The sequence below is a fragment of the Antrostomus carolinensis genome, unplaced genomic scaffold (assembly GCF_000700745.2).
Source record: "Antrostomus carolinensis isolate BGI_N321 unplaced genomic scaffold, ASM70074v2 scaffold28621, whole genome shotgun sequence".
NCBI classification, from domain to species: Eukaryota; Metazoa; Chordata; class Aves; order Caprimulgiformes; family Caprimulgidae; genus Antrostomus; species Antrostomus carolinensis.
The window spans coordinates 1-14,235 of NW_010292464.1; the positions used below are offsets into that span (position 1 = coordinate 1).

Consider the following 14,235-nt stretch of genomic DNA (forward strand, 5'->3'; position numbering starts at 1 on the left):
CGTAACGCCGCGGCCGGGGGCTGCCTCCGCCGGGCTGGGGAAGGGAACGCGTCCTAAGCCCCGGGTGAAACCCGGCGGCTCCTGTGTGGAGTCGGCGTGGAAGGGCTCCTGGAGCGTGGGTTTGGTTAACGCTTTTATAAATAGCCTTACGCTACACATACTTTGTTTAAAAATCTTAAAATGACTGTAACTTATCCAAGAGAACTAAATAGTTAAAGCAGGGAAGCTGAGTCTTAGTCAGATAATGTGTGTTTGTTTGGTTCCTTGTGATTAGGCATCGTAATTGATGCCCCATTGTCTCAGTGTTTGTGATTCTTCCGGGTAGTAAATGTAACACTGTAACCTGGCTGTGATTCTTCCGGGTAGTAAATGTAACACTGTAACCTGGCGTGTGGGAAATTGGAGTTTAATTTTTCGTTCAGTGTGTAGCATTTGCTATTTGTATAGTGCTAATTTTCTTTCTTGGACCCTTCAGGGATATTGTCACAGGAATGTCATTTTGAGAAGTTCCACAGATTTGGAAGTTCTTACATTGCAGCTTCATATGTGAAGTTTTTGGAATCTGCCGGTGCCCGAGTTGTGCCAATAAGGTAGACTTTTATATCCTTATAAATGGATAATAATTGTTTAACGCAAAGGTATCATCTTAGAGGCACGGAAAGCAGTTGTGCTGCTTTTCAGAGTGTTTAGAGCTCCTCAAACACTATTTAAAGATGCCACAATTTGTGGGGAGTTTTAGAAATCAGAATAAAAGCAGACCGGAACATGCAGTTTTCAATATTCCTTCTTATGATAATAACCTTTATTTGAAAAATATTATTTTTTTACCTGTAAAATTACCCTCCATAGTTTGCATCCATGGTTTTTGAAATTGTCTATATTCAGTCTAATGTGTATTGCCTCACAAACACACATAGATATTTAGATACATATATGCATACTATCTTTTGCCACATTCTGTAGTCTTAGAATTCAAGTAATAGAAGAAGACTATTGGTACTCCTTGAAGAAACCAGAGCCCAGTTCTGCTCAGACTATGGGATGCTAACTCCATGTGGTGTTGTGTTTTGGTTGCTGGGTAAAAAGTAGCAGAATAAGTAACAGAACTGGAAATACTTTGTAGCCAACAGTTAACTAGAATATAGTAAATGCGCTGAAATCATATGTTAAAATGATAATTGTCAGAACTTAAAAGCGATACTAATGCAGCTATAGAAACTCACACTAGGATGTATCTACACAGTCCAGTAAGAGCACTAGTTAAGTGCCTGAATCAGAAGCCAGTGTTCCTCACCTACCTGGTGGAACTTTCAGAATGTTTGCTGACCAGAAGCTTCATCAATGGATGGAGGCCTCTAATTCTGGCAACTACGTCAGATGCAGCAAAGCTTTACACCTTGAATATACCCAGTGTATCAGTTCTGCAGGAGTGTAGCCCTCATACTGGTTTGCTGATGTTTTGCTGATCCTGAGGTCTTTCTCATCTTTCCACCTCTCTAACTGTATCTTTGCTGAAAGATGGGTGTCACCCACTGTTTCCAGCTCTGCCCTTCTTGGAGGCAATTGGAAACCGGAGTTGCTGGTCCGCAGGAAATAATAACCGTGCCATTCATGTAAATGTTAAATTTAACAGGTGTCTGCAAAGGGGTCTCAGAGTACCTAGTCCTGAACGGTATCTGAGAGAGTCCTGTTTTCAATCTTGTTGAGGCTTTCAATCAGTCTCTACTGAGCTGTTTCAAGTGAAATGTTTCATTTGATTTGGGACTATTCTGTTTAAAGCATGCTTTCTACATGTTTTCTGTGTCCTGTGTTTGTGTTCAATAATGATGACATTTTTGTGGTTAAGTATGTATATTTCATATGTGTTCTCTAACTATTTTCTTGGTGTTTCAGATTAAATCTTACAGATGAAGAATATGATAAAATATTCCACTCCATTAATGGGTAAGTTTTGAGCACTGATTTTCTGTTGAAAGCTGTGATAGTTCTGGTTTTGAGCTCTGCCATATTCCCAAGACCACTGTCTTTCTACTCTCTTGAGAGGTTGTGCTTGAGCACTGCAGACGTTTAAACATGTTCTAAGACAAGAGAGAGCACTATTTCATCCAGTGTCGGTCTGCTGCTTTCCTTCCTTCAGGAACATATGTCAGATATTCTGCAACAGTGCCAGGGCTCATCTTGGCATTCTCGTGTGCTTATCTGCAGGCAGACAGAAGTGGCATGGTAGTGGTTAACTATTTTACAAGTGCAATAACCCACTTCCTCTTTGTTAATTTTTTCTTCTTCCTCATTTGAGTGATCATCTTAATTTTGATATTTAGTAGCATTTGTTGAGTGTTTCATCCTTGTTCCTACTCTTTCTTCCCTCTTCCAGTCCTCTCTGTATCTCCTCTATCATAAAAGTTTCTGATTTCCTGTCTCTTCTACCCTTTTCTCTATAGGTGCTTTCTCTCTTGCTACTTGAATGGCCTGTCTTACCTGTTGTGATTCTATGGCTTAGATCTTTGTTAGACAAACATTCTGACTTTTCAGCTATGGCAACTGTTCACCCATGTGTTCTTCCTACATTTTAAATGTGGGATAATGTGATCTAATTTAATGCATTTTAATTGTGGACTAGGCAAAGTCAAAACCATTTATGTTTGCCTTATGCTAAAAGGGCACTTTAGAAGAGTTAAATCAGCTGATGCTACACTTCACAGACTGGATTGTATGTGAGCTGGTAGCATGTGATTGGGCTACTTGTGGTCATGAGATCAGCATCTTAAACCATGTATATTTTTGTTAAGCTTAAACATATGCTAGAATGTTTATCAACACGTGTAGAACCTGCAGGTTTAAACCTGTGTAAGTCTGGGAAGAGCATTGTCCTCTTTTGCTCCACACCACGCCCTGTGCACTAAGATGTGGGTCTTTACAGTCTTGCAATATAAGTAAGTGTAAGACAGTGACACGTTCTCCCCTGTGGCTCCTTGTGTTGGAGACAAAATGAATCATTTCATCCCTTTCTCATGGCTACCAGCCTCTCTGGTTGCCAGGAGGACTTTCACCAATGAGGTCTTCCGTTCTTTCTACCTCACCACCTACCTCGATGCAGAAGAGGGCATTAGGCAAGTAGATCCAGTTCCCTTATCCTTCTGTCTTTGCAGTGACTGGCAGTTGGGTTTGTGCTATGTAGGTGGATAAGGATGGTTTGTATTTCCTCTTGTTGCCCTCCACTGTCAGCTGATGTCTCCCACAGTACAGCTCTGTGTAAGTAACAACCAAGATATCTGGAGGGAAGGACTTTCATTCTGTGGAAAATTAGTATAAGAAAAAGATACATTGTTTTTTCTTGTTGTAAGGGCTTAGCTCTCCAGTAGGTTGGAAATTACTTACTAGACACCACCTTCTTAAAATCATGACATTTACTGTAGTAGAGACAGAATTCTAGAAATATAGCAATGTACTCCTGAGATAGCCTTTGAAATTCAAAGTGAACATCCAGCTCTAATCAGTTAGAGATACTGGAATACAGGTAGATGTATTTCGATCTGCTTATGACAATGTCAAGCTATTATCATTGCTACTTAATGGGTTACTTCCTTTTTGCATTAGCAGAAATGGCAGTTGTTTTTCCTAATTAGTATTGGCCAGTTCGGGGGTTGAACAAAAAGAACAGGTGAAGTGAATTTTCTACCATTTCTAGGTAAGGATCACCTTATTTGTCTAACTGCTCCTCTAACTAGAAATCTGGCCTGTTTTGAAAATACCTTCAGCTGTATTCATTTTCTATATTGGCACTGGAGAGTAATCTGATTTATATTTTTGTGAATACTGCTCTACTTTTCCACCAGAGGCTTGGTGTCTTTAGCATGATCCTGTGCATAATTCACCTTAAAATAAACCTGGTCATGAGGGTTTAATACACACTGGCTCTGGAGTGCTTGGGATCATTTGAGATATTAGTTGTTTCTAGCTGCTTGTTAGTATCTTACTGATACAGGTTGCCATTGCCAGAGTGCAGAAATGTAGAGGAAATCCTTCAGCCATTTTGGTAAAAAATCAGCAACTGATGGATGTGGCTTGAATAAATCTAATTGGGGATTCTGCTGCAGTGGGTTATTAGGGAGTGCTAACACGCTCGGTTCTGTTGGTTCTGCAGGTGCTGTTCCAGTTACAGCCAGAAGAGACTTCCTTTATTTCATGTTACTGTCTCTGATGGCACTTGATTACTTTCCATGTCATCATATGTACATGTGAAATCTCTGCTGGACTCTACTGAGTCTATTTATTTTGTGGTGTTTGGATTTGGGGAGCTACACCTTATTGCTGGTTTGTTTGTTTTGTGTGTGTGATGGAAGAAGATTGTGCACTGTTTCTTTGAAATTGTCTCCAAGATTGCTTTGTCTTCTTTGGCTGTATTAGATCCTGTGTGACCAAAGGTTACAGCCAAACATACTTTTTTTTTCCTTTTTAATCTTTGTTGTCTGCAATAAGAAGGTCATTGTGCCAGGGCCACAATTCTTTACTGAAATTGAACAGGATGAATTGAGACTGGGGCCAGGATTTTTAAAGTGGTAGGGAGAGCCAGCTAAGAGTCAGGATAGGATCTGATGAGAGTCATGGTATGCAACTCTTTTGTATACCCCCTGAAATCTGTATGTTTTGTGTATTTTCTGTTTACTCTCCTCTTCCTTATGTTGCACTAGGCTTGGTCACTACTTTGCAATATTAACCATTCTTCAGTAGAAAAACACTAAGATTTAGGATATGATTCAGTTAAAGATTTAAACACCTAAACTTAGCTGTCTGCATGTGTGCTAGCTGTCTAAATTCACATAATAAGTGGAGTGCTAGTCAGTACAGCCAGTGGAGCCTACAGAGCTGTTCAACCTACTGTCCAGGTAGGTGTCTGCTCTAGAAAACATATTCAAGCCTCCACTGACTTTTCTGATTAGATCCCTGCTGTCCATAAGGGAAGCTTAGATTCCTGTCTATCGATTTCTGAAATGTAGGTGTCTCAATCTAGACCTGAATCCTACCCTTAAAACACTATCAGACCTTTCTTAGTGTACATTGTCCAGGTTTCAGTTTGATCACCATTACTAATCAGATTCTTGGATGTTGCCTTTCAGGGTACTTTTTCCAGGAGGTGGTGTGGATCTTAAGACTTCAGAATATTCCAGGGTTGCTAAGATATTTTACCACAAGGCATTAGAGGTAATTACTAAAGAACAGTCTGTTCTTGTTATTGTCACTGTTCAGAGATGAAGATGACAGGGAGGCTCATATTTTCTAGTTTTGCATTGGCATCCAGTGTGTTAACTGTAAGCCCAATAATAAGTAGCTTATTGCTGGCTTCTGCATAAAAAATGGTTTAGTAGCTTAAGATTCAGACTCCTGACACCCTCTCCTGTTATATGTTGTGTAATGGTATTAAATTCACAAGTTATTCTAGTTAGAACAGTATCATTTATTCATTGTATCTGGAGCTTTATGGCTTTGTGGAATTCAAAGTAAAGAAACAATAATTCCTTCCAAAAGCCCAAACTATTAATTTACATTAAATGTTGAACAAAGATATACATAAATGTGATCATTTGTAGAAGTCTTATGACTAAAGTTTAGGCTCAGAAGGAGTTCTAGAGAGACTCTCAAATAAACCAATTTACAACAGCATAACATTAAGGCCTTGCTTCACATAATGTAACAGCTAGTGAAACACCTTTATTCTCACTTACCTAGAAGTAGATTTAAATATATCTTTGGAGGTGCAGATGAGGGATCTACATTAGCATGTCATACCATTTACCTATTTCTTTGCATTGGTAACTGTAAATATAGCAGATTTTTAAGGTAAACAGTAGCTTAATTTATAACATGAAAAAATGAGGGAAGAACACTTGAAAGGTTATATTAATTATTTTTTAATAATTGTATGATCATTACCTTTATTAAGAAAGGGTTGAATTTCTGGGAAAACTGTTTCTTTCAAAGAACACCAGGAAGGCTCTGAATCCTTATTAAAGATTTAATTCTCTTAGAACATAAGAGGTGGGGGTTTTTTAGATAGTAATCAACACATTTTGAAGTAAAATTTGCATTGTGGGAAGGAGTGGAGATTCATTGAGCTTTATATAAAATCCTTATGATTGTTAAGGAACTTCTGTATTCAGATTGAATAAAAATGTAATTTTTCTTCCATTTTTCTTCTTTACTAACTTTATTTTATTTTCAGCTAACGTTGATTAAAGTTGTCACAGAAGTCATACTTTTGAAAACCTTCCCCCATTCTTGAGCCAGTAATGAGTAGTGTTTAAACTGTTACCATGGCAGAAGTGTTCATTGACAGTGAGGAATTCCTCTTCTACCCTTGCCGCTGAGTTTCCAACAGCAGGCAAAGAAGGCACAGGAAGTGGCATTTACAGGACCAGTCAGCTGCTGCAATTCAGTAATTGCAGCAATTCAGTAATTGCAGCAATCCAGCTCCAAGGGCTGGAGCACCTCTCCTACAAGGACAGGCTGAGAGAGTTGGGGCCGTTCAGCCTGGAAAAGAGAAGGCTCCGGGGAGATCTTATAGCGGCCTTCCAGTACCTGAAGGGGCTTACAAGAAAGCTGGGGAGGGACTTTTTACAAGGGCAGTTAATGACAGAACAAGGGGAAATGGGTTTAAACTGAGAGAGGGGAGGTTTAGATTAGATATTAGGAAGAAATTCTTGACTGTGAGGGTGGTGAGACACTGGAACAGGTTGCCCAGAGAAGTTGTGGATGCCCCCTCCCTGTAAGTGTTCAAGGCCAGGTTGGATGAGGCTTTGAGCAACCTGGTCTAGTGGAAGGTGTCCCTGCTGATGGCAGGGGGATTGGAACTAGATGATCTTTAAAGTCCCTTCCAACCCACACCATTCTATGATTTTATGAATTAAATTCCCTGCTCTTCAGTCCCTATTGCACCAATGTTGTTATTCATTTGTCTGTCTTAATTTGTAGTGATTTTTAGCCTGTCACCTGAATCTTGCAAAGACTTATCTCACTTTTATGTAAGACAACTCATCTCATTTGTCTCTTTGAAACTACTCACTGTGTGAAGTGCAGCCTGCATGTTGGTATTCAGTATTGGGGCGAGGGCTTCATGTGGTTTGCAGTACTATGATGAAATTCTGTTGCCATTTCACAATGATTAACTGAATTGCTTATGTCATAATTTTATGATCGGAGTAAAAGGCAGGAAATAATTTTCAGTTCATCGTAGGTAACCCTTACTAATAAGTTGAATTTTTTTCTGTGCTGTTTGTGATGATTGTGTGTTTTGATTTTCATCTTTTGAGACTTAATTAGCGCTATAAAATATTGGTAGTTTTTACTAATGTAAGGTGAACTACAATAGTCAAGAGTATATTAGCAGGTACAGAATGGACTGAATTTTATGTGTTTTTAAAATGTATGAGAGCTTCTTTTTTTCTTCATTTTCAAATGTTTACAATGAGAAATGACTTGTTCTGGCTCTGCTTTAATATGAATAAAGGCTGTGAAATGCTAATCCCCATCCAAGTAAATAGAATTTTACTAGCTAGGCAAAACCCTACATGAAATAGTATTTTCCAGCTTTTAGATTAGTTTTTAAAATGTGATGTCTTGGGGTGTTGTTTAATATATGTTTAGCCTCCAGGCTCATGTTTATTAAAAAAAAAAAAAAAAAAAGGGAGAGGGACAGAAAATGTTTATGGTTCAGTTCTAATTGTTCTTAAACTGTAGTCTTATTTTTTGCCTTTAGTGGTTTTATTCCTCACTTACTTGAAAAACAGACTTGATTTGCAAGTCCTGTGTCTCTAACCATGCATGACAGGTGGTCATGAAGACTGCAGTACTATTTGTCTTCTCTCTGTAAATCTTCCATGTTTTGCTCTGAGAAGAAATAGTTATATGGGCTTTTATTACCATATTATCAGTAATGCGGTAGGTAGGGTGGCATTTTTATTCTAAGCCTATAATTTCAGCGTTCTTAAAAATGGCTTTTGGGGGGTGGGGGTGTGGTATGCATAACTTAAACATGTTTAAAAACAAGATAAGAAATGCTACTCAGATTTCACCAAAACAGGAGTTCTTGCTGGTTTTTATTCTTTTGAAAATGATTGTCACTTTTTTTAATGTTGCTTAAACTCACAATTTCTCTTTCTGGACCACAAGTCCAAACCTGCTAGTTAAATAAACATATAAGGGTGTCACTTAAGACTGTAGCCATGCTAATAATGGGATTTATGTTTTCTCAATACAGATGGATAGGCACAGGCACATGGACATTGCAAAGGGCCCTTGCTATGTGATCGTAATATGCTTCATATAAAAGTATGAATTGTAATTAATAGACTTTCCCTTAAAATGGTGACAGATTGGTTTGTCACCCTTCTTATGATTGTCTTTTTTTATACAAATGTTGCCATTTTTTGGTTTCTGTTTAGGCTGCTCTCAACATTACATATTTGTAGAACAGAACAGCCAAATTAGTATCCACTCAGTTTGCTGCTTCAACAGATGTGTATATCCCTTAGCCTTTATATTTTAGGACAAAAACTAAGGGAGTCTATGTTTATTTAAATTGTAATTGAACTGTTAGAATTCCTCTGGTAGCAATTTGTATTACTGTGGTAGTTCTACTTCTCACCTACACAAGAGAAAGCATAAAGAGGAGCAAGTTCTCTTCAGTCTTCTTTCTGTAAATCTGTCAGTACTTTTTCCTTATGTTGTTGCGTTTTATTTTGAAGGCTTATGATAATGGAGATTATTTCCCAGTATGGGGAACATGTCTGGGACACGAAGAGCTTACCTATCTTACAAGTGGTGAAGTTTTACTTATTAATACCAAGACAGATGGTTTTGCACTCCCTCTGAACTTCACCTCAGGTGAAAAATCCATTATGTCTCATGTCTGAGTTTTGCTGAGAGGTGGTGTGTTTTGTTCATGATAAATATGTGGGGCTGAATGTTTGGGAGATTTCTGGTGCTTATCTTGTTAAATTCTTTCTTACTACGTTGCCATGAAAGTTTTCAGAAAGTCAGTGCAACTCTCACTTCTAAAGCAGAATGTGAGCATGAGCCATTTGAAACCAACAGCAGTCAGCAAAACCCCCAGTTGTGGCTCTTTGAGTCATTCGATAATTTGTACCTACAAAAATAATGTGGGTTTAGGTCCTTTTTAGTTACTGAGCTGAATAATATTGATGGGTCCAAAACCTATCAAACTTGGAAAGCAGATGATTTTAAATTTTTCAAATTACATCTTTCCTAATGATGAATATTAGCATTGCTGTCCCACTTGTACAGTATTGAAATCAAAGAGATTCCTTAAAATAGAGCTGTGCCACTCAGCAACGCTGGTAAAATGTGGCCTCTGGTGATACTTTATCCTTTGGTTGGTGAGTAATCCATCTGCGGACATTGTAGCATTCACAGATTCTGTCATTTGTGCTCATCGTGAATGGAAAGGTCACTGAAATAAGTGGCAAAGAATTATGTTTATTTTAGTGAGAACTTAGTCAGCAAAGTTGGGTCCTCTCTGGGTCAAGACTGGAGGACAGTGGTAACAGTATATTGGAAACCTGTTGTAGTTATTTCACTGATTTTCCTTGCTGTATATTCTAAAATCATAAAATTATAGTACACAATAAAAGTTTACTTTAATGCAGTATTTTATTAAGTTTGTCTCCTGTTCAGTATTAGTCCATCTGTTACCAGCTTGGGTAATTGACAATATTGTTTTTCCATTTTTCTTTGTTATAGCTGCAAAAGACAGTAGGTTATTCAAGAATCTCCCGGCTGATGTATTACGTGCATTTGCTACTGAGCCATTGACATCAAACTTTCATATGTGGAGCCTCTCCATGGAGGTATTTAATAATTTTATTTTCTGAACACAAATGCTTTTGCTCTGTTAAAACTAGCAGTACATGAGCAAGTAACACATCTTTCCCCCCCACTCCTCATCACAGAACTTCACAAAGAATGAAAAACTTCGGAATTTCTATAATGTTCTGACTACTAATGCCGATGATGAAGTGGAGTTTATATCTACCATGGAAGGTAGGGAAATGGATTTTCTTTGTGAACTGTGACTGTAACAAACTAGTTCTTTAGAAGTGTTGTGGCATTGATATTAATTTGTAATACAAGCTTGCTGTCAGACTAGCAGGGTGAGTGTCAGCCCTGTCTGTGCTCCGGCTGTGAGGAACATACTCTATTTGCAGGGATATTTTGAGTACATATCTGTGAGCCTAATTACTTACTTCTCTCACCTGCTGTTCCCCCTCCAGATACGCTGTTACACTTTAGCACTGGAATATTGGAGTGCTATGGTGTGAAGCATGCAGCAGGGTGCAACGTGCCTCTGCTGCACCTTGCTTTCTGCCAGCTTGTGCTTGCTTTCCTGTGATGCTCTGTATATACTTGCTGTATGGGAAGAACAATTCAGAGTACTGAGATAACAGCAACATCCCTCATTACTTTAGCAGCAATACTGGTAATTGCCTTCCTCCAAAACCCTTTTGCATTACTTTTATCTTGAATTGCGTATGTTTTGCACCAGGATTGCTCAGTTCAAGAAAAGTTAGCTCATTGAGGAGTGGTTTATCTTGATGGGTGCACTACTAGCAGGCATAAAGTAAGGCCCAGCTGTTAGCCCATGGGATTCTTCTGTATAGCATACTGGCTGCCCTCCAGAAGAGAACAGCAGTTTGATCAGAAAACCTGATTAGGCTAATGACAGTCATCTCCTGTGCCCACATGCAATTTATCACAGAGAAGTCATCAGCTGCTGTACTGCTCTTCTCTGGAAGAGAGTTAAGGAGTGGCTTCCCCATGCACGGATCAGGCCTGGCACAGAGCATATGGGAGGTGGATTGACTGGGCCTTCAAGGAAATCTTAAGACTTCTATCTCTCCCTTGGAACTGGCAGGGATATCCTGTGTGGCTGTGAATATTGTGTGCTGCGTGATGCTGGTAGTAGATAGGAATTTTTGAGACTGATACACTTGCAACATTATATATATATATATATATATATATATATATATAATTCTGAAATAAAAAAACAAAGAAGTGATGGGCAAAAATCTTCTTGCATGAAACTTATTCTATAATATATTTTTTTTTTTCCTTCAGTTATACTGTGACTTTAGCAGAGTTGCAACTTGCTGTTTAAGCTTTTGTGATACTGTTGAGAAGTGAGGTATTTTTGTAGCTCATCCTTTGAGTTTCTTTTGCAGTAAGCATGTACTTCTTAAGGCATGGACCTTCCTTACATGCTTTGTGTTTGTTGCAGCATACAAATACCCTATTTATGGTGTCCAGTGGCATCCAGAGAAAAATCCTTTCGAGTGGAAGAATTCGCCAGGCATTCCACATTCCCCATCAGCTGTAAGAGCTGCATATTATATAGCTGAATTCTTTGTGAATGAAGGTAAAAAGTTTACTATCTATAAATATTCGACTTACAGTGAAGCATTACTGAAAATCTTTGAAGAAGACAGATCTCTTTTTCAGCTGTCAAAGTTCAATACCTCTTACTACTTTCTGAGAAGATTACTCTGCAAGCTTTATAGGCTTATAAAAAACCTAGGGACACTAGAAATAGAACGGCTTAGTAAAAGTGACATCAAAATGCCAAGCATTCCACAAACTATTTTCAGTAGACTGTCTCAAAAGCCTTATCTGTGCTGTGACTTTCTACCATTTTGAATGATCACGGTAACATTGTAGCCTTGCTTGCACAAAGAATGAAATTAAAAAAAAAAAAAAATCATGAAAAAAATTACTCCTTTCATAGTTCCATAAGTTTCTTCAGTTCCACACTGAGTTGTAGTCATTCAATATATTCTCAGTTTTACTTGAAACATATATGCACAAAGATTATAAATACTGCTTGGACTAAGTATACAGATGTTTGAAAGGGGTGCAGTTTATGTGCTATATGTGCCCAGCAGTTATGTGCTATAGACAGCACAAGAAATTTTTGAATTTTACAGAGCTTCTGGTTTGACTTTTTTGTACCTTAAGAAGCTCTAAGTATCTAATGTGTAAAATTTTTATATTTTATGAACAGACCATATACTTCATGGTCTATTCACTATAAATAAGTGGGATATAAATAAAGGAGTATTTGAAGTGATCAAACTTACTTTATTCCTTTACTTATACTTACTAAACAGTTCTGCTGAAATATTATTTTCATATTTTAAATTAACTATTTATGCAGTTGTCTTACCTGATGGATTTGGACTATCAAGAACATAATCAATAACCTAAGTGAGTTTGCTCTATAAATTTGATCTCTCATCAAGAATCACCTAATTGGAGAAAGCAGACAGTGATTTAGAGGAGTTCAGCTTGTGCTGTCCTGGTCAGCAAGAGTGTAGAAATAAAATTTGTGCTTTATACAAGTTCAAGGCTCTTTTTTTGCATAATATAATACTACTACACTTTGCAAAAAGGTTGCAAAATCACATTAAATTCCTTGTCAGTATCTGTTAAGCTTCCTGTATTTTAAGAATTTTGATAGGGTGCTTATGGGAGACTGAGGCAAAAATAAAGGGGAAAGTAGGAGAAAGTATAGTATGAGTCTGTTTTTTCTTCTAGTTTAATACTAGAATGCAGTGTATTCTCTAGTTTTGTTTGTTGCTTTCTCTAGTAACTGTCTTCACAGTACATTACAGGCAGAAGTAAGCTTGCCAAGTAAATGTGTCAAAATAAGTGCTAACTCTGCTTGTAAGTCCTGTTGAGACACAGTGCATGTGAGTTTTTATACACATACCATGAGCTTGTGAATAGTACCACACAGATGTGTCAGTAGCTTTTGGATCTGTTGACCTTCAATTCTAGTAGAGCAAACTTGTGTCAGCCAGATGTATGTGTCTACCCCTCACCTCATATAACAAATCACGAGTTATTCTTCATTACCTCCCCAATCTGTGTACAGCTGTTCCTACTGAGTTCTTCATATCATAACGTTGCACTGAGTAATTGATGGTTTTAGGTAATGTAAGACAGAATGTCTTCCTGAACTTTGAAAATAAACCACGGGGTGAAAAATGTATACTGTTTTCAGCTGGCAAAAATATACTTATCTATGATCACTTAATAACTAAATCATTCTAATGACATATAATTTTCATATCCATCCATCATTAATTTTAACTTCTGTAGAGTTGCCAACATGATAAACCAGGTGAGGATTCAGTTTTTATTGTCCTCACCAGTACAATCCCTGCTAACACTGCGGCTTTCAGTAGGCTGATACTTTGATGCATTTCTTTCAGTATTGCAAGTAGTGGTATCTTTGGTAGATACTGCCAGTATCTCATGGATAAATATTTTTTGTACAGTCTCAGCTTTAAATTAATACATTTCTCCCTCCTCAGTAATAAAATACTGTTGTAACCAGCTTTCTGAAGATGTATCTTAACAGTTCTTCACATAGTAGTTACTGTAATTCCATTTGCTGTTAAACTAGACAGAATAGCTTACTTTGCCAAGAAAGATACTGTCAAGGAGGATAACAGTAAAGTGATCTCTACTTTTACAATGTTTTACAGCCCGGAAGAGCCTGCACCATTTCCCCAGTGAAGATGAGGAAACAAAAGAATTGATTTATAATTATAGTCCAGTTTATACAGGAACATTTTCTTCATTTCAGCAAATCTATTTTTTTGATTGAGTGTCATGGCAGAGGTGCAGTGTTGCTATTTATAAATGGAATTATTTGCCAGCATTGTGTAATTAAGCTGAGAAAGTGCGCTGCACGTGACAGAAAGCCAGAACAGTTCTCTTCCTTTACAATGATTTATCCTGTGTTTCTTCTGCACTGTTGGACCATTAATAAAAAAAATTTACATTCAATAACATAATAATTACCATGGATCACACTTTAAGGCAAGCTACAGAAAAATGCATTTTTCTTCAAGGGAAGAGGTCTTGTTTATGCTTATAAACTTGGAAGTAATCAGGTTATTACTAGGAAAAACACTGTAGTCATGTATTTTAAAATATGAGAGTTGTCTTTGTAAAACATTATGGACTATGATAGCACTAGAGGCTTAGATATGTTGCTTAGTAAAATCATATCCTTTTCAAATTATTTACCAAATGATACTTCTCATCTTGGGTTTGTCATAAATATGTGTATGTAACCAAGTTATTGACAGGGACTATTTTGTAATTTGAAACATTGACCAAAATAGTAAGGAGATAGGATAGCGAAGAGACATT

The 14,235-nt window shown here is 37.6% G+C and overlaps 1 protein-coding gene across 1 annotated transcript; it reads left to right on the top strand.

Annotated features, from left to right (window-relative positions):
• Positions 1-462: 462 nt before the first annotated feature.
• On the top strand, positions 463-13,909 carry GGH (gamma-glutamyl hydrolase; the record flags this gene model as incomplete). Its single annotated transcript, XM_010176979.1, has 8 exons — positions 463-590; positions 1,894-1,944; positions 5,118-5,202; positions 8,742-8,880; positions 9,757-9,863; positions 9,966-10,056; positions 11,294-11,431; positions 13,563-13,909. Coding segments are annotated over 8 exons (861 nt in total), but the record flags the coding sequence as incomplete, so codon positions are not given.
• Positions 13,910-14,235: the final 326 nt, after the last annotated feature.